This window comes from Coregonus clupeaformis, chromosome 25 (assembly GCF_020615455.1).
Source record: "Coregonus clupeaformis isolate EN_2021a chromosome 25, ASM2061545v1, whole genome shotgun sequence".
Lineage (NCBI taxonomy): Eukaryota > Metazoa > Chordata > Actinopteri > Salmoniformes > Salmonidae > Coregonus > Coregonus clupeaformis.
Window position 1 is genome coordinate 31,559,916 of NC_059216.1, and position 20,230 is coordinate 31,580,145.

General features: G+C 45.2%; 2 protein-coding genes and 1 long non-coding RNA gene across 5 annotated transcripts in view; 1 reads left to right on the forward strand and 2 right to left on the reverse strand.

Moving 5' to 3' along the window:
- Positions 1 to 119: 119 nt before the first annotated feature.
- Positions 120 to 1,571, reverse strand: LOC121539546. Of its 2 annotated transcripts, none has more exons than XR_005995375.1 (4): positions 764 to 1,571; positions 535 to 703; positions 219 to 466; positions 120 to 158 (listed from the first exon to the last, which is right to left on the reverse strand). It is a non-coding gene; the product is annotated as an uncharacterized LOC121539546 (long non-coding RNA). The 2 variants fall into 2 exon arrangements; XR_005995376.1 differs by lacking the exon at positions 120 to 158 and having other exon boundaries at positions 247 to 286; positions 347 to 466.
- An 11,298-nt stretch (positions 1,572 to 12,869) lies between these two features.
- On the reverse strand, positions 12,870 to 18,583 carry LOC121539548 (cyclin-K-like). 2 transcript variants are annotated; one of them, XM_041848122.2, is made up of 10 exons: positions 18,060 to 18,583; positions 17,673 to 17,754; positions 17,282 to 17,413; positions 16,921 to 17,026; positions 16,421 to 16,478; positions 16,020 to 16,189; positions 15,507 to 15,736; positions 15,340 to 15,373; positions 15,123 to 15,194; positions 12,870 to 14,368 (listed from the first exon to the last, which is right to left on the reverse strand). In XM_041848122.2, the coding sequence occupies exons 1-10, from the start codon at positions 18,254 to 18,256 to the stop codon at positions 13,767 to 13,769; spliced, it is 1,683 nt and encodes a 560-aa protein (XP_041704056.2). In that variant the 5' UTR covers positions 18,257 to 18,583; the 3' UTR covers positions 12,870 to 13,766. The 2 variants fall into 2 exon arrangements, with proteins under 2 accessions (XP_041704056.2, XP_045063490.1); XM_045207555.1 differs by having other exon boundaries at positions 16,421 to 16,505; positions 18,060 to 18,580.
- Positions 18,584 to 18,942: 359 nt separating this feature from the next.
- LOC121539547 (actin-histidine N-methyltransferase) overlaps positions 18,943 to 20,230 on the forward strand; it is a 47,427-nt gene continuing 46,139 nt past the window's right edge. The window contains exon 1 of the mRNA XM_041848121.2: positions 18,943 to 19,041. The gene's annotated coding sequence lies outside the window, so the exon portion shown is untranslated. The remainder of the gene's footprint in view (positions 19,042 to 20,230) is intronic.

The window sequence follows — 20,230 nt, forward strand, 5'->3', positions numbered from 1 at the left end:
CGTTAGTTGACAGTTATGGTGTGTTTCTAAAGAAGAGGAAGAAGAGGAGAGGATTGGGGCATGAGGCATGCATTAACAACTAAACTGCCCCTTACAACTTCACAACCAGTAACTACACATGAACTACTATACCTGTGACCTGTTCTACAGTACTACACCTGACAGTCCCAACCAGTCACTACAGAGCTGAGCTACTATACCTGTGACCTGAGCTACACCTGACAGTCCCAACCAGTCACTACAGTACTGAGCTACTATACCTGTGACCTGAGCTACAGTACTACACCTGACAGTCCCAACCAGTCACTACAGAGCTGAGCTACTATACCTGTGACCTGAGCTACACCTGACAGTCCCAACCAGTCACTACAGAGCTGAGCTACTATACCTGTGACCTGAGCTACACCTGACAGTCCCAACCAGTCACTACAGAGCTGAGCTACTATACCTGTGACCTGAGCTACACCTGACAGTCCCAACCAGTCACTACAGTACTGAGCTACTATACCTGTGACCTGAGGTACAGTACTACACCTGACAGTCCCAACCAGTCACTACAGAGCTGAGCTACTATACCTGTGACCTGAGCTACACCTGACAGTCCCAACCAGTCACTACAGAGCTGAGCTACTATACCTGTGACCTGAGCTACACCTGACAGTCCCAACCAGTCACTACAGTACTGAGCTACTATACCTGTGACCTGAGCTACACCTGACAGTCCCAACCAGTCACTACAGTACTGAGCTACTATACCTGTGACCTGTTCTACAGTACTACACCTGACAGTCCCAACCAGTCACTACAGTACTGAGCTACTATACCTGTGACCTGAGCTACAGTACTACACCTGACAGTCCCAACCAGTCACTACAGAGCTGAGCTACTATACCTGTGACCTGAGCTACACCTGACAGTCCCAACCAGTCACTACAGAGCTGAGCTACTATACCTGTGACCTGAGCTACACCTGACAGTCCCAACCAGTCACTACAGTACTGAGCTACTATACCTGTGACCTGAGCTACACCTGACAGTCCCAACCAGTCACTACAGTACTGAGCTACTATACCTGTGACCTGAGCTACACCTGACAGTCCCAACCAGTCACTACAGTACTGAGCTACTATACCTGTGACCTGAGCTACACCTGACAGTCCCAACCAGTCACTACAGTACTGAGCTACTATACCTGTGACCTGAGCTACACCTGACAGTCCCAACCAGTCACTACAGTACTGAGCTACTATACCTGTGACCTGAGCTACACCTGACAGTCCCAACCAGTCACTACAGTACTGAGCTACTATACCTGTGACCTGAGCTACACCTGACAGTCCCAACCAGTCACTACAGTACTGAGCTACTATACCTGTGACCTGAGCTACAGTACTACACCTGACAGTCCCAACCAGTCACTACAGAGCTGAGCTAGAGTACTACATAATCTCCACCCAACGTCTCTTTTTGTGTTTGTGAATGTTCACCTACCAAGTGTAGGTCCCCTGTAGCTCAGTTGGTAGAGCATGGCGCTTGCAACGCCAGGGTTGTGGGTTCGTTTCCCACGGGGGGCCAGTATGAAAATGTATACACACACTAACTGTAAGTCGCTCTGGATAAGAGCGTCTGCTAAATGACAAAAAAGTGTTCAAGACTGACAACCGCTCTAGGTCGGACTATTCTACTACAGGCCCTGTTCTTTGCTTCCATGACTTCTCCACTGCTGACAACCTACTTTTAATAAATCCTGGAAAAGTTCTGATGTAATATCCTTCAGTGTAGTCACAAGCCATTGGTTTATATGACGTGAAACCTAGTTCCTGTAGGCTACTGTTTAATAATGTAGTCCCCTTTTGCCTGACGAGAAGTATGTGTTCAAGTGTAGACAGAAATGATTTCAAAGTGTTCAACTAAATTCTAGCACCAAGTAAGTTATGCATAACAAGACATAGCACTGTAAAAAAAAAAAATTATGACAATGTTTGTTTGCACCCTATTCCCTATACCAACACTATATAGGCATTAGGGTGCCATTTCGGACGCAGCCATTGTAACTAAGTACAGAAGGTATAGGGAATAGTTCAGTTCAGTTTCATACCCTGTGTTTAAAAAGTTTACACCCAAGGCAGAAATCGTATAGCCTGGGTGCCAGTCTGTTTATGCTCTCCTGCCAACTCCTTATAGTATTGTCATGCCACATGTTGTACATTTTAGTCATTTTAGTCTACTTACAGTAGTTAGCTCATACATTTTCATACTGGTCCCCCGTGGGAATTGATCCCACAACCCTGGCTTTGCAAGCACCATGCTCTACCAATTGAGCCACACGGTACTTGATAATGACAACAATGGAGTTGGCAAAAGCACAAACAGTTCTCGGACCAGGCTAGAAAGCTTAGCCTGTCAGACTATTAACTGAAACCTTAAGCCGAGGAAGGGTTTTGGTTCATGCATAATATAGTGTCGCTTCTGATGATTTATAATGGATTAGGAAGTCAGGATCTTGCTAGATGGAAGTGGGACTTTGAATTCACAATCTGAATTTCTAATGTATGACAATCTTTGAAACGGTTTGAAAACAACTGTTATTTTGACCAGTCCTAAGTATTCCTCTATTAGAGGAAGCATACCTTATGAAGTCTCATTGGAGACTATGTATACTATAGGAGGTCTCTTAGCTGGGTCCGATGTATACTTTATAAGGTGTCTTAGCTGGCTCCTGTACATTATGATGTGTGTTAGGCCCTGTGTATGCTGTATGAAGTCTCAGAGATGATCACTGTGCACTCAGTCAGTCTAGCGAGTCCTTGGCACACTGTGTGAAGTCTCATACAATCCCTATGTATGCTCTATGAAGTCTCATACAATCCCTATGTATGCTCTATGAAGTCTCATACATTCCCTATGTATGCTCTATGAAGTCTCATACAATCCCTATGTATGCTCTATGAAGTCTCGGAGATGATCACTCTGATACTGATACGCGCCGATTATGTGGACATCGATTAAGGCAGCCCCCTGCACCTCTCTGATTCAGAGGGGTTGGGTTAAACACGGAAGAGACATTTCGGTTGAATGAACTTAGTTGTGCAACTGACTAGGTATCCCCTTTCCCTTTCCCCTTTCCCACACTACGTAGCTAAATGAAGCTTCAGAGCTACGTTCTATACTCTATGGCAGCTCCTAGCTGATTTCTGTGTATTTCAGTCATCTCAGTATTGTATGGTGAGTGCTAATACATAAACTACATAACATTGCCATGAGACTGGCATAACAACATAACAGACAGATGTCATTAGGAGTAATAAAATACACTAAATGAGCAAAGGTATATGGACACCTGCCTGTCGAACATCTCATTCCAAAATCATGGGCATTAATATGGATTTGATCCCCCCTTTGCTGCTATAACAGCCTCCACTCTTCTGGGAAGGCTTTCCACTAGATGTTGGAACATTGCTGCGGGGACTTGCTTCCATTCAGCCACAAGAGCATTAGTGAGGTTGGGCACTGATGTTGGGCGATTAGGCCTGGCTCACAGTCGGCGTTCCAATTCATCCCAAAGATGTTCGATGGGGTTGAGGGCAGGGTTCTGTGCAGGCCAGTCAAGTTCTTCCACATCGATCTCGACAAACCATTTCTGTATGGACCTTGCTTTGTGCACGAGGGCATTGTCATGCTGAAACAGGAAAGGGCCTTCCCCAAGCTGTTGCAACAAAGTTGGAAGCACAGAATCAGATTCATCCGTCGGACTGCCAGATGGTGAAGTGTGATTCATCACTCCAGAGAACGTGTTTCCACTGCTCCAGAGTCCAATGGCGGCGAGCTTTAAACCACTCCAGCCGATGCTTGCCGTTGCGCCTGGTGATCTTAGGCTTGTGTGCGGCTGCTCGGCCATGGAAACCCATTTCATGAAGCTCCTTACTAACAGTTCTTGTGCTGACGTTGCATCCAGAGGCAGTTTGGAACTCGGTAGTGAGTGTTGCAAACGAGGACAGACGATTGTTACGCGCTACACGCTCGGCGGTCCCATTCTGTGAGCTTGTGTGGCCTACCACTTCGAGGCTGTGACGTTGTTATTCCTAGACGTTTCCTCTTCACAATAACAGCACTTAGGGCAGCTCTAGCAGGGCAGAAATTTGACCATTCTACTGCCAATGTTTGTCTATGGAGATTGCATGGCTGGATGCTCGATTTTATACACCTGTCAGCAACGGGTGTGGCTGAAATAGCCGAATCCACTAATTTGAAGGGGTGTCCACATACTTTTGTATATGTAGTGTATATGACTATGTATATGATATCTTACTTATAGGGAGTTCAGGAGTTGTATGTACAACAAATGAAGTCTGATAGCTGTGCTGAGTTCTATGTACATGCATATGTAAGGCCAGTGAATACTGTATATGAGTACTCATAAGAGTCTTATATACTGTATGAGTTCTCTTGGGTAGGTTGAGGTCTGAATAGGCAGTTATAAACTGTTAAAAGACACTTGCTGCATTCTCTCAGATTTGTGTTCTGTCAGATTGGTAAATGAATCTGAATTGAGTTTGACACATTGTTAGTCTATATAGGGGTATAATAAATGTATACCCCTTTTTTTGTGTTATACTGAAGGGTGTGTATAAATGTACGTTTACACATCCCCATGAATTCTGGGTAAAAAACATTCTAATTGGAGAGAATATACTGTATTGATAGCAGAAGAGTGGCTGGCTTTGCCCCAAATTTCACCCTATTCCCTATATAGTGCACTACATTTAACCAGAGCCCTATTTACCCTGGTCAAAAGTAGTGCACTAAAGGGAATAGGTTACCATTTGGGATGCATCCGCTATGTTTCAGTGTTGTTGAGGAGTCTGGATGTAGCAGGTGACTTTGAACAGTGACGGACTGACTGTGTGTCTGACCGGACTCGTAGCGTACAGTATAAGAGCTGTGTGTACAAAATGAGCAGGAATCAACAAGGAAAAGGTTCATATATAATATATGAGGCATATTCCTGATATATGAGGATAATTCTGTTTGGATCAAGGACTGTGATAAGTATATACTGTTGTCTTTAATAGTCAGACATTGATGACTAAGGAGTTTCATAACGGAAAAACTGTATGAATAAGTGTCCATACACACTCAAAGGCTTCACAAATTAAACTTTTGCTAAAGTGACCTTGTTCTTAAACTGATAGTCTACATGCAACGATTGACTTTTATATTTGTTAATTTGAAAGCACAAAGTTCTGATTAAAAGTTGGACTATTTTCCTATTGTTACGTTCAAACACACTGCTTCTTTATCTCTATGTGGAACCTGTGATAATTCTGTTATTTTTTCAGCCTCTTTTTCTGTGATACATAGTTTAAGATGTATGCTAGGATATATGCAGTGCTATGTACATACATTTCAATACCTACTCCTGTAGCATACATGGAACTAGCATGCCTTTATATTTTTTTCACAATCTGTATGTAGCTGAAAATTGACTGATATTTTAGCAAATGTAAAATGTGAAAAATGAAGTAAGCTGCTTTTAGATTTTGAAATAAAATTGAAGTATACTTTCTTTCTGACCCCTGGTGTTTGTCAGTTGTGAATGTTGATGAAAGTGTAACTTAGTGATATACCTGCATATATATATATATATATATATATATATATATATATATTCTGTGACGTCACGAGAGGCTACACAGCTTTCAGCGGGGTTGCTCAAGTAGTGCAAGGAGACAAGGTTCAAACAAAACAAGGATTTTATTATAGGTCTTGGGAAATTAACGAAAATATAACAAAATTCTGTTCTCTTGTGGCTCTTTAAGGGTTAACAGTTCAGGGATGTCTCTTCCACATCCAAAATCATAATTCTCACTCGCTTAGATAACTTTTCCCCAGCCTTACTGTAGTCCACGTTGCAGCTAGTGGCCAACCCAGCAAAAAGTCCTTCCAAATGTCTCTCACGTATTTCCACAGGTGCATATATCCAAAGGTGAGTATTTCCCAAAGGTAAGTATCTCCAAATCCTTATATTCCTCATGGAAGTGGACGTGCAGCACTCTTGTCCTCCAGAGAGCCCAGGTTGGAGACTGTGTCTCTTCCCTTCCCAAACCTTCAGCTCATCAGCTCCTCATTTGTTTCAGCTGCGTGGGAAGATTGGCCATAGAGGGGGTGGAGTTCCCGACCATACCAGCAGATGGAGCCATAGCTGTCTGGGTTTGCAGCCACCTCAGGGGATGTAACGTCCCTCCAGGACACAGCCTCTCGTGACATCACACATCCCCCTCCCCTCGGGACCGACGTCCTCGTCGGGGTAAAGGCAGCGAAGAAGGCATCACGCCGGGAGAGGGCGTCCGCATTGCCGTGGTGCTTGCCAGCCTGCTCTCTCTTCCACTCCTCCAACTCTAGGACCAGGGACTCAGCCTCCTGTTGTCTCTCCTTGAGTTTCTTACTGAACGCATCAGCCTTGGTTTTAGCAGAGTTTAGCTTCTGTTGAGCAGCTTTCAGTTCCTTCTCTCTCTCTGCCTCCGCATTCTTCATCTTGTTCTCCAACACCTTGTACTTCTCCTCTGCCTTCTTCTGGACCTCCTTACTACTGCGCAGGGTCTCCTCACACTCCTCGATGGTCCTGCGCAGCCTCTCCAGCTCCTCCTGTTGCTTAGGGAAGGAGCTCTGTTGGAGTTTAGCCTGGAGGATATCTAACTCTTCTGTCTTCATGTCTAACTGTTGCTTTAACAAACGATACCTCTCAGCGGTCCCCTTCAGACCAGACAGTTCTTTGTCCAGATTCTGTAGCTCCGTCTCTGTGTCGGTCTGGGCACCTGCCATCCCTATCAGAGCCCGGGCGGGAGTGAGTAACTCGGAGGATTGCACCGGAGCCTTCCCAGGATGAGTCTTGCCTCTCCGTTTCCGAGGTACTCGGGTTATCCTCTCCTGAGACTCTCTCCAGAGTGGGTAAAAGGCTGGGCAGTCTCGTCCAATTAGGACAGGGACGGGGAGGGAATCAACCACCCCCGCCGTCGTGTGTATGGTTCCCCGTGTGCTGGTCATTGTAAGTTCAGTAATGGGGTATTCTCTGGTGTCCCCATGGACACAGGAAACTGGAAGGACTTTCCCGGGGTCAGACACGTTGGGCCCACCAAATCCTTACGCACCAGGGTGGCCCGGCTACCAGAATCCAGTAAGGCCTCCACATCATGGTGATTCACAGTTACCGGGCAGGTGGGGGGTCGATCTGGGCCGCCATCTACGACTCCCAAGAGCGAGGCAAAACGGTGTGTGGGTGCTGAGCTGGAGGACTCCGCAGTGGGCATAGGTTCATCGGCTGGTTTCCCACACTGCCAGGAGATATGTCCCATCTCCCCACACCGGTAACACTGTCGAAGTTTCCCCCTCCTGGTGTACTCTTCTTGGACCCGCCTGGTTTCTGGCTCCCCCTGGAGCCGGGATAAGTCCTGACGTGGCTGGGTTCGAGACCTTGGGGTCCTTTGGACGGGTTCTTCCCATTTGTGGTGGGGCCGCACTCCTGGGGTCTTTTCGGGAAGCATTCAGCATCTCCGCTGTGGCCTGGTACTTTTCCACAGCTTCCACGGTCAGATCAGCCGTGGTCAAGGCCTGTTGACTGATGAACCGTTTTGCCTCATAAGGCAGGGCGCGTAGGTAACGATCCACCACAACGGCCTCCACCACCGCCGCTGCTGTATTCCTCTGCGGATCCAGCCATTTCCTTGCGATTCGGACAAGTTCATGCATCTGCGCCCGAGGAGGTTGGTCTGGTTGGAAGGTCCAACTGTGAAAGCGCTGGGCCATACCAAACTTTGTGAGTCCATATCTGCTGAGGATCTCAGACTTCAGGGCATCATAGTCAGTAACCTGGTCAGGGCCCAGGTCCCGGACAGCATTCAGCGATTCCCCGGTTAGAAAGGGGGCTAACAGACCAACCCACTGTTGCTTGGGCCAGGCTTCCCTAGTGGCCGTGGCCTCAAATGCATGCAGGTATGCCTCAATGTCATCGGTAGCTCCCATCTTAGATATAAAGTCACTTGCCTTTATTGGGCGGGTATTTTGGACCACCCTCTGTCTCTGCAACTGCAATTCCTCTGCCTTCAGAAGGTTGGCTTTCTTTTGCTCCTCCAAGAGAGCCACGTTTACTTGCATCTGGGCTTGCTGGCCAGCAACAAGGGCTTTCAATATGTCCTCCATTTCAGTCGGCGGGGAGCCTACGGCCAACTTGGAAAACTGGGTGATCAAACCTTCGGTATCCTCCTCTGACATGCACTATTAACGCTTGAGCGTGCCCGTATTCTCCACCATCTGTGACGTCACGAGAGGCTACACAGCTTTCAGCGGGGTTGCTCAAGTAGTGCAAGGAGACAAGGTTCAAACAAAACAAGGATTTTATTATAGGTCTTGGGAAATTAACGAAAATATAACAAAATTCTGTTCTCTTGTGGCTCTTTAAGGGTTAACAGTTCAGGGATGTCTCTTCCACATCCAAAATCATAATTCTCACTCGCTTAGATAACTTTTCCCCAGCCTTACTGTAGTCCACGTTGCAGCTAGTGGCCAACCCAGCAAAAAGTCCTTCCAAATGTCTCTCACGTATTTCCACAGGTGCATATATCCAAAGGTGAGTATTTCCCAAAGGTAAGTATCTCCAAATCCTTATATTCCTCATGGAAGTGGACGTGCAGCACTCTTGTCCTCCAGAGAGCCCAGGTTGGAGACTGTGTCTCTTCCCTTCCCAAACCTTCAGCTCATCAGCTCCTCATTTGTTTCAGCTGCGTGGGAAGATTGGCCATAGAGGGGTGGAGTTCCCGACCATACCAGCAGATGGAGCCATAGCTGTCTGGGTTTGCAGCCACCTCAGGGGGATGTAACGTCCCTCCAGGACACAGCCTCTCGTGACATCACAATATATATACAGTTGAAGTCGGAAGTTTAAATACACTTAGGTTGGAGTCATTAAAACTTGTTTTTCAACCACTCCACAAATTTATTTTTTAAACACTATTACTGAAAATAGGCCTTTTACAAGATTAAATTATGACAGGAGCGTTTGGTTCTTATTAAGGAGAGAGTCCAGACAGGCTACTTTAGGAAACTTTCTAAATGGAAATATAGGCCTATAGAGAGAATCAGCGAACTCACACACCCCCGCAAAAGGACCCGTCAATCAAAGCCACCAGCGTATGTCAGACACAAGCAAATACAGTTGAAGTCTGAAGTTTACATACACTTAGGCTGGAGTCATTAAAACTCGTTTTTCAACCACTCCACACATTTCTTGTTAACAAACTATAGTTTTGGCAAGTCTACTTTGTGCATGACACAAGTAATTTTTCCAACAATTGTTTACAGACAGATTATTTCACTTATATTTCACTGTATCACAATTCCAGTGGGTCAGAACTTTACATACACTAAGTTGACTGTGCCTTTAAACAGCTTGGAAAATTCCAGAAAATGATGTCATGGCTCTAGAAGCTTCTGATAGGCTAATTGACATCATTTGAGTCAATTGGAGGTGTACCTGTGGATGTATTTCAAGGCCTACCTTCAAACTCAGTGCCTCTTTGCTTGAGATGAAATCAGCCAAGACCTCAGAAAACAATTGTATGCAAGTATAAACACCATGGGACCATGCAGCCTTCATACCGCTCAGGATGGAGACGCATTCTGTCTCCTAGAGATGAACGTACTTTGGTGCGAAAAGTGCAAATCAATCCCAGAACAACAGCAAAGGACCTTGTGAAGATGCTGGAGGAAACAGATACAAAAGTATCTATATCCACAGTAAAACGAGTCCTATATCGACATAACCTGAAAGGCCGCTCAGCAAGGAAGAAGCCACTGCTCCAAAACCGTCATAAAAAAGCCAGACTATGGTTTGCAACTGCACATGGGGACAAAGATCATACTTTTTGGAGAAATGTTCTCTGGTTTGATGAAACAAAAATAGAACTGTTTGGCCATAATGACCATCGTTATGTTTGGAGGAAAAAGGGGGTGCTTGCAAGCTGAAGAACACCATCCCAACCGTGAAGCACGGGGTGGCAGCATCATGCTGTAGGGGTGATTTGCTGCAGGAGGGACTGGTGCACTTCACAAAATAGATGGCATCATGAGGAAGGAAAATTATGTGGATATATTGAAGTAACATCTCAAGACATCAGTCAGGAAGTTAACGCTTGGTCGCAAATGGGTCTTCCAAATGGACAATGACCCCAAGCATACTTCCAAAGTTGTGGCAAAATGGCTTAAGGACAACAAAGTCAAGGTATTGGAGTGGCCATCACAAAGCCCTGACCTCAATCCTATAGAAAATGTGTGGGCAGAACTGAAAAAGCGTGTGTGAGCAAGGAGGCCTACAAACCTGACTCAGTTACACCAGCTCTGTCAGGAGTAATGGGCCAAAATTCACCTAGCTTATTGTGTTAAGCTTGTGGAAGGCTACCTGACACGTTTGACCCAAGTTAAACAATTTAAAGGCAATGCTACCAAATACTAATTGAGTGTATGTAAACTTCTGACCCACTGGGAATGTGATGAAAGAAATAAATCATTCTCTCTACTATTATCTGACATTTCACGTTCTTAAAATAAAGTGGTGATCCTAACTGACCTAGGACAGGGAATTTTTACTAGGATTAAATGTCAGGAATTGTGAAAAACTGAGTTTAGATGTATTTGGCTAAGGTGTATGTAAACTTCCGACTTCAACTGTATGTGTATATATATATATATATATACAGTCGTGGTCAAACGTTTTGAGAATGACACAAGTATTGGTCTTCACAAAGTTTGCTGCTTCAGTGTTTTTAGATATTTTTGTCAGATGTTACTATGGTATACTGAAGTATAATTACAAGCATTCCATAAGTGTCAAAGGCTTTTATTGACAATTACATTAAGTTTATGCAAAGAGTCGATATTTGCAGTGTTGACCCTTCTTTTTCAAGACCTATGCAATCCGCCCTGGCATGCTGTCAATTAACTTCTGGGCCACATCCTGACTGATGGCAGCCCATTCTTTCATAATCAATGTTTGGAGCTTGTCAGAATGTGTGGGTTTTTGTTTGTCCACCCGCCTCTTGAGGATTGACCACAAGTTCTCAATGGGATTAAGGTCTGGGGAGTTTCCTGGCCATGGACCCAAAATGTAGATGTTTTGTTCCCCGAGCCACTTAGTTATCACTTTTGCCTTATGGCAAGGTGCTCCGTCATGCTGGAACAGGCATTGTTTGTCACCAAACTGTTCTTGGATGGTTGGGAGAAGTTGCTCTCGAGGATGTGTTGGTACCATTCTCTATTCATGGCTGTGTTCTTAGGCAAAATTGTGAGTGAGCCCACTCCCTTGGCTGAGAAGCAACCCCACACATGAATGGTCTCAGGATGCTTTACTGTTGGCATGACACAGGACTGATGGTAGCGCTCACCTTGTTTTCTCTGGTCAAGCTTTTTTCCGGATGCCCCAAACAATCGGAAAGGGGATTCATCAGAGAAAATGACTTTACCCCAGTCCTCAGCAGTCCAATCCCTGTACCTTTTGCAGAATATCAGTCTGTCCCTGATGTTTTTCCTGGAGAGAAGTGGCTTCCTCGCTGCCCTTCTTGACACCAGACCATCCTCCAAAAGTATTCGCCTCACTGTGTGTGCAGATGCACTCACACCTGCCTGCTGCCATTCCTGAGCAAGCTCTGCACTGGTGGTGCCCCGATCCCGCAGCTGAATCAACTTTAGGAGACGGTCCTGGCGTTTGCTGGACTTTCTTGGGCACCCTGAAGCCTTCTTCACAACAATTGAACCTCTCTCCTTGAAGTTCTTGATGATCCGATAAATGGTTGATTTAGGTGCAATCTTACTAGCAGCAATATCCTTGCCTGTGAAGCCCTTTTTGTGCAAAGCAATGATGACGGCACATGTTTCCTTGCAGGTAACCATGGTTAACAGAGGAAGAACAATGATTTCAAGCACCACCCTCCTTTTAAAGCTTCCAGTCTGTTATTCTAACTCAATCAGCATGACAGAGTGATCTCCAGCCTTGTCCTCATCAACACTCTCACCTATGTTAACGAGAGAATCACTGACATGATGTCAGCTGGTCCTTTTGTGGCAGGGCTGAAATGCAGTGGACATGTTTTTGGGGGATTAAGTCCATTTTCATGGCAAAGAGGGACTTTGCAATTAATTGCAATTCATCTGATCACTCTTCATAACATTCTGGAGTATATGCAAATTGCCATCTTAAAAACAGAGGCAGCAGACTTTGTGAAAATTAATATTTGTGTCATTCTCAAAACTTTTGACCACGACTGTACACACACATATATATTTACACACACACACATAAAAATAAGAGATGGCTAACAAGCAACCTTGGTCAAATTTTAAGAAGAGAGGAAGGATGCCTTTACTAAAGTGTTCATTCAGGGCCTCAATTTCAATGGCTTGACAAGGCTTCCCCCTACTGGCTAATCCATCTAACGACAAGAAGCATGGGTGAAAGACTATGGGAATCATGGACACTACAGGGTTCATATTGGATAATTTATGTATATTTTTATTGTCACATACATTGAAAAAATTAATGAAAACAACTTTAGAAAAACAAATGTTTTATGCCAAGTAACTTTGCTTAGAGTAACTTTTCACATATTACAAACAAACTAAGTAACAATGGAAGATACGGAAGTAAACAAGGTATAATAAAAAGATAACTTCAACAACATAAAAATGTCATTTTAAACCATTAATTCATGGCAGTGCAGCACTCTTAGAAAAAAAGGGTTCCAAAAGGATTCTTCGACTGTCCTCATAGGAGAACCCATTTTGGTTCCAGGTACAACCCTTTTGGGTTCCATGTAGAACCCTCTGTGGAAAGGGTTCTACATGGAACCCAAAAGTGTTCTACCTGGAACCATAAATGGTTATTCTATGGGGACAGCCGAAGAACCCTTTTAGGTTTTAGAGAGCACCTTTTTTCCCCCTAAGAGTGTGCAAGCATTAAACAGACTTTTTTCAACAACAAAACATAAATGTCCAAACACCCATAAAAAGGTGTGTTTATTTAAAGTGTGTGTGTTTGTCCTGTGTGTCTTTATGTTCCAGGCCATGCACAATGCTACAATGGAAGACTATTCATTGACATTTGAATATAATACTGGTTTAGTAGTGTGTTTCAAACAGAACGGAATGCATGTGGAAGATACTGTACAATACATCCAAAGCCATGGAATGGTTAGAGTGGAGCTGCCATTTTCCTTTTTGGTCCCACCATTCTTTCCTACATTTGTACAGCAAGCTAACCTAAAAGTTTTCATATAAAAAATTACAAATAAACATGTTACTAAAAGGCTAATATAAAAACAGCCATTGTACAACAAACACTACATTATGCATTTCACACTAACTAACTTGTGCAATGGAAGTTAATGGTTGGTTCTTCATGAGGTGTGGCTGTGCTGTTTGGCTTGTAGGAGAGGTAGGGTTGCAGAATTCTGGTAATGTTCCCCAAATTCCCAGGTTTTCCAGAAATCCTGGTTGGAGGTTCCAGATTTCCTGGTTATTCCCTTACGATTCCGGGAATTTTCCAACCGGGACTTCTGGAAAACCTGAGAATTGTATTTAATTTTGCAATCCTAAGATGACAGCTTCAGAAAACTACAGGGAGTACATGAGGCCGGTCTCCTCAATTGGCCCCCATCACTAAAGCTGTCTGTCAGTAACACTGTAGGACTAGTGTTGGTTTGCCACATCCAGTCTCACGCCCCTCACCTCAACCACGCCCCCTGACTCATGCCACCGATGGGGGGCATACCAGGGGGCAGCGGAGGGGGTACCTGGCTCTGTCCTCCAGGGGGTGGGGGATAGTTGCTAGGAGGGATGCCCATCACAGGCGGATAATCCCCGTGTCCCGGGGGCATGCGATGAGGGGGCGGGGGAGGGTAGCTGTGGTTGTACCCCGGCGGGGGGTAGGCGGGCGAGGGTGGAGGGAGGTTGGGTGGAGGGTAGGAGGCGGAGAGTGGAGGACCAGGCGGTGGGGCGTTAGGGGGGTAGACATGGCTGTGGTAGGCCAGGGGAGGGCCATAGGATGGAGGGACGGTGCTGTAGGACGGCCCCTCTGTCTTCATCATAGACTGGAGGCTCTGGAAGCCCTCTCCTGACATATAGGAGCTGGAGGTGGGGATGCCCATGATATAGCTGGATGGGGGTGGTGGAGGGGGGCGGTGGGGAAGCGGGGGAGGCTGGTGGAGGGAGGCTGAGTGGGGGGGAGGTGGAGGTCCTTTAGGGGGCTCCGCTGGGCCTCCTGCCCCAGCTGGGTCTGTCTCTCCTGGGAGAAGGGCGGAGGGGTGGGAGGCTGGAGGCTTGCGGTCTGCAGGGAGAAGAGAATTAGAGAACCCTTAGAGAAACAACAACTGAATCAAACCACTTAACCACTATCAAACACGCCATCTTCTTACTTCAACACATAAGCCTGGCCTAGACACCTCTCGTTCTCTCAGCCAATCAGAGGAGAAGACAGAACAGACCAGTTAATACCAGCAGCTAACCACTTCTTCCTCCCCAGCTCAGCTAGCTCCTTCAGGGGCTGAGGGGACGGACTGGATGGGACCAGGGGCTTCTCAGACACTGCGTCCCAAATGGCCCTATTCCCTATATACTGTAGTGCACTACTTTTGACCAGAGCCCTATGGGCCCTGGTCAAAAGTAGTGCACAATGTAGGAAATGGGGTGCCATTTGGGACGCATCCCAGGGGCTTCGCAGGGGCTTCTCAACCACTTAGCAGGAATGCCATGTGTCAATAATCTATTCAGCAACATGAGACATTACAGTAGGGAGTGGAGTGGACAGATCTGTGGCGCATTTACACCAAATCAAATCTTGCACTGTGCAATAAGTATTTTCCATACGGGAATAGCAGAAGGAAAAACGATAAGGCTAATGGACATGGGACTGTCTTTATAAAACTTCACGACAGGATTTATTTCCTTTCTTTTATATTTTAATCTACGGATATTCCCTCTGGAAACCAACAGGTGCACAAGTAGTTGTACTGGTGTAGAGGCTTAGTGAATCTGGCTATTAGTGTGGTGTTCTTCTGAGTGGACCAGGGTAGGGGACTCACCCGAGGGGGGTTGTGATGTGGGTAGAGGGGGCATCGGAGGCTCCAGCCTGGGGATCTTAGAACCCACTGGCTCTGGAGAAGAGAGAGAGGGAGAGAGACAGCAATAAGTCATACTCTAACATACGTACTGTTATGAATCCTTTAAAAATTAATATTGGCAGCTATATGCTTCCATAGATGAATCTACTGTCTCAGCCAGAGAAAAGGTTGTGCTCACCAGGTGCCTGGCTTTGTTCTTTAGGAGATGATACCTAAACAACAACAACAACAACAACAAGTGAAATGGGTGTGAAAAACAAAAACAGCTCAATTTAGTGCCTGTGGTAATGAAAATAACATGGTGCATGCCCTCACAAGAACCTTTAAACTGGGTGTCAGACTCACGTGGGCTCGTTTGAGCTGGCGGGGAGGGCTGGTCTGGGGCGAGACCTTCTTGCTGAGTGGTGGCGGGACGGGGGGGTTGGGGAGCGGGGGCTGGGTGAGGGCCTGCAGCTGCTGAGGGGTGGGGGTGAGGACGGGGGTGGGGACGGGGGTAGGTGGGGTCTTCTCGCTGGGGGTCTGGGGCATCTGCTGCTTGCCCTGGGAGTATAGGTCTAGGATCTGGTGGCAGATGTCTATGGAGCAGAGGAGGAGGTCATTAATGAGGAGTGCATTTCAAAAGTATGGATCTAAATGATGGATATATTGTTATGATAATAGAGTACCACAGTATTGTTATCAAAACGTCACGCCATGGTAAGCCTACACGAAACACAGCCCTTATTTTAAGTGTTTCTAAAATTCCCTATGGGAAAAATAAATGGTGTTTGACGTCTAAAAACAGCCTTACACAAATGAAACCAGAGAAGTGCTCCAGAGAGAGACAGAGACAGAGCGAGAGAGAACAGCCAGTCCCACCTTCCAGCAGCTCCACTGGGACATCCTGGACAAACTGCTCCCACCATCGCCGTGAAGACTGCTTGGACGTCCATTCCTGGATGTCAAACTTACACAGCCGGCCAGCCAGGTACATGACCGCTACAGCTATGATCTCTGGCTCCCACTGTAGGGACAGCATAGTGCACAAGCTGGGGGGGAGGAGAGCAGAGACGCGTGTCCATCAATTACAGGGCACATATTAATAAAGCATCTCAGAGTTCTGATTTAGGATCAGTTTTGCCTTTTAAATCATAATCAATAAGAAGGGGGACCTGATCCTAGATCAGCTATGATTGATTTATAATAGACACATGGGTATTGATGTACTTCCATGGTTCTGCCGAGTTACACATCCATGTTCGGGTTGTTTAACTGCTCACCTGTCATTCACAAAGGTCCAGGCCATCTGAACTAGCTTCTGGACTTTGTTCTTATCACCTGAAACAGATCGGAAATACTTCAGATCTGTGAACAGAAAGAGGTGCATGAGTTTAGGGGTAGTTTTCATTCAGACAGGGTAATAATAGACTAGATCAGATTATGATTATATCATTGTAGATCAACTGTAGTGACTGATTCACACCATAGGCCTGATTCACACCATAGGGCCAACCCCCTTCACATTGTCTTTTCCAGCACACTTCCAGCTACTATAGTGAACAGGTAACCAGGCCAGCCCATCATAGATCATAGCATAGATCAGGGTTGCCAAATGTTGGTAACTTTCCCAAAATTCCCAGATTTCCCAGAAATCCCGTTTGGAGGATTCCCTACTTATTCCCTTCCTGGAATCTTCCAACCAGGATTTCTTGAAAACATGAGAATCTTAGGAAAGTTAGCAGAATTTTGCAACCCAAATCAAGCATCTGTAACAGTGTACCTTTGAGCTGCTTGGCGTAGCGGAGCAGGAACTGGTATGGGTGCTCCACCTGCAGGTCAAACTTAATGGTCTGTAGCAGGATCCTCTCTAGCACCATCACCTCCTCCTATACAGGATCAGAGTCATGGAAAATATTGTGACCAGGATGTATTTTGGATACAGACCCTGTCCTTCCCAGGGAGGGAAATATAATTGACTACCTGGTCAGGGGTCACAAAACGTTATACTAGCAACTTACAATGAATAGATTTAATGCAATGTACGAGGTTCCCTCAATATTATAGTACCAACATATATGCATGTATTACCGTCTTGTAATCCAGGCAATTGTCAAAGTTTACACACTAAGTGAGGCTCTCACCTTTGGGTCATCTCCAAACTGGGCGAACTGTATGTCATTCAGCAGGCTGCGAGCGGTCTTGATGATGTCTTTACATTTCTTTGGGGTCTCTTCCACTTTACCAGCCAGGAATAGACAGCAACCCCCAGTCACCTGTAGAGACGTAGCATTTGTTAGCTGGGTATATACAGTAGAAGCAAATAAATATAACACTGCCACAGATGAATAGGGGAAGCCTTTTTCAACCTGTGACAACGATTTCCATTGTAAAAGGCTCATCTAAACCATCTTTAACATAGCTAAGTCTGGTCAAAAGCTAACTTAGTAAACTCAACTCCACTTATCCATATCACAGGGATCTAAACTAGAGTTATTCCAAAGCAAGAGTTGTAGATACAGTGTGAATACTTACATATCTGGGGAACTGCTTGAAGGAATGAAACATGTAGAAGCGATGGAAGTAGATGATCCCTGTAGCCAATGTGTCATAGTGTCTGATCACAGGGTTAGGGAACCTGAGGGGGGTTGTGATGTTGGTAGAGGGGGCATCGGAGGCTCCAGCCTGGGGAGTTACTGTAACAGTGACGTGGATAATGAAATTCTGCATTGATCAATCTGACTATAATCTGCCACTTGTCAAATAACAAACAAACAATGCATTATTCTAACAGAACCATGACGCTGCACCAGTTTACTCTCCTGGCTGCCAACACAACCAAACCATCAAAAGAGACACCAGATCATGCATATTTGCACACAGTCAGTGTGTGTTTGTTGCTAAACAATGAAGGAAGGATACAGTCCCAGGCGCGTGCCCACGTCGAAGATGAATCGAGCCCCCTCTCTTCGGTACCGGGCCTCGGTGGCCGGGTCCAGACCCTCGGACTGGGAGGGGGTGTGAGCCAGGTCCTTCTTGTCCCAGTACCAACATGGCTTGATGTGATCCAGACTTGCAGCTGGATTTCCAGGGATCGAATTCTCCCTGTATTCTTTCATTAACTATACTAGCTAAATTGTAGAAGCCTCGCTAGCTAACTAGCCACTGCACACTGTTATCAGCTTCCTAAGACAATAATTAGCGATGAAAGGGATGTAGCACAGCGATGCTATCTCTCATGCATGTGAATAACCTCGCTATAGTTACAGCTAGCTGCATAAATAGTACATTTATTTAATCCATTCAATTAAAATATCTACACTCGTATTGACGTGTACGGCGCCACATCTAATTAATCAAAATATGAAACAATCAAGTGGGGCGGACACGTTGTTCTCTTTAAGATCGTCGATTGTCATCCTTGTCAACAAATCATCTCGCCTGAATCCTAACCATTTATGGTAATTGTAAGTCCCTAAAGTAAACTTCCAATCACAAATCACGAAGGGGTGTGTTTTGTGTTTATGCTGCGAAGCCAAACGTTCCATTCGCGAGTGGCCAACTGACTGTTCTTATGACCAATGGCATTGCGGTAAATCTGATAAATTCAACCAATCCGTATAAAGAACCCGTCAAAAACCTAACATTTTTGGAGCCAGGTGGATTTTTAACCAATAGACAGACAAATGAAGCAGCGCACACTTCCCAACAGCCAATACAAATCAAGAAAGATAACGTTGTTTACGTTGGTATAGAACGTTTGTGCTCCAATCAAATAGTTAGAAAACGGTGTTCCAGGCATAGCTCGCACAAATCAACATCAGGTTAGGTTTCGCTCCCCATACCTTGTGGAAGAGGATTGTGTACAGTTTGACAGGAGAGGAACTACTGCACTCACTTTACGGTAACTTAGTTTTGCAAAACATGTTATTAGCAATTATTTGCATGCAATTACTGCTTGATATTACTAGTCATTCTGCTTGCCATTTACATTTTTACCTGACATTCTTGCATTGCGGTGCGAACGTCGCTTGCGAATTTGCGAGCCAAGCTAGCTAGCGTGTTAGCAAATGTGTGTTATAATTTAGCTGGTTGCTTCCCTTTTAAAGTTGACAATAACGAGTGCGAGAGCCTGCTAGTTTGCTAATCACATTCCACGATGTGTTTATTGGACGAGGCAAATGAATGGACTCGTCTGCTACACTGCAACCACGACTGTTAGCTAACCTAGCCAGATAACTAGTCCAATTAGATTGCTTGTTGGATGGGCGTGATTCAGCTGGACAAACCTAGTAGGGAAGCTACCTAATGTTAGCTAGTTAGCTCAGTGGGACTGTAGGAATCTATTTTACAGTCAGCTGCTACCTGTCGGTCACCTTAGAGCTATCGCAACAAGCTTCCTTGGGAGCAAGAAGAAACCAAGCCGTTTTTATATGCTCAACAATCCTTCTAACAAGATGACAGTTAACTTTAGTAATGCATAGTCTTTTTAGTTATTCAAGTTAAAACATGTAGGTATCTAGCTATCTTCAAGAATGCCAGCATGTGTGTGTGTGTGTGTGTGTGACTTGGCGTAAAAGTATTCAGAATACTACAACTCCCATTTAGCTAGCTACATATCCAATAATTTGTTTGACTACTCTAGATGGGTAAATTAGTCACAGTTCACTTCAAAATATAAAAAAATCAGACATTTTCAGACCTCAAAAGTGGTATATTGTGAAGGCCAGGCCAGTTCCCACAATTGGTTTTGTAGATCCAGCTACATGCCTCAATTTCAAATGAATGGGAGACTCACTGTCTACATTGTTGTTTTTATTTGGTGGCCTTGCCTATGTTTTGCATTCATCTCGTAGGGGAGGGTCTGAAAACATCCAATAAACATTGATTTGGGAGTGAACTGTCACTTTAAGACTCATCCCGTTTTGTGAGGCATGGTAGGGTAAGGGTTTGGAACTTTGGTTCACTGATGCCTCATTTGGTCTGGGGTGTAATCTGTTGAAGCAACAGAGTTTAACAAAGTTTATATTGGACAAATTCAGGCAGGTTCCATTTGCTTCCATTTAAGAAACGTTTTGCAACTGAATCTGCGT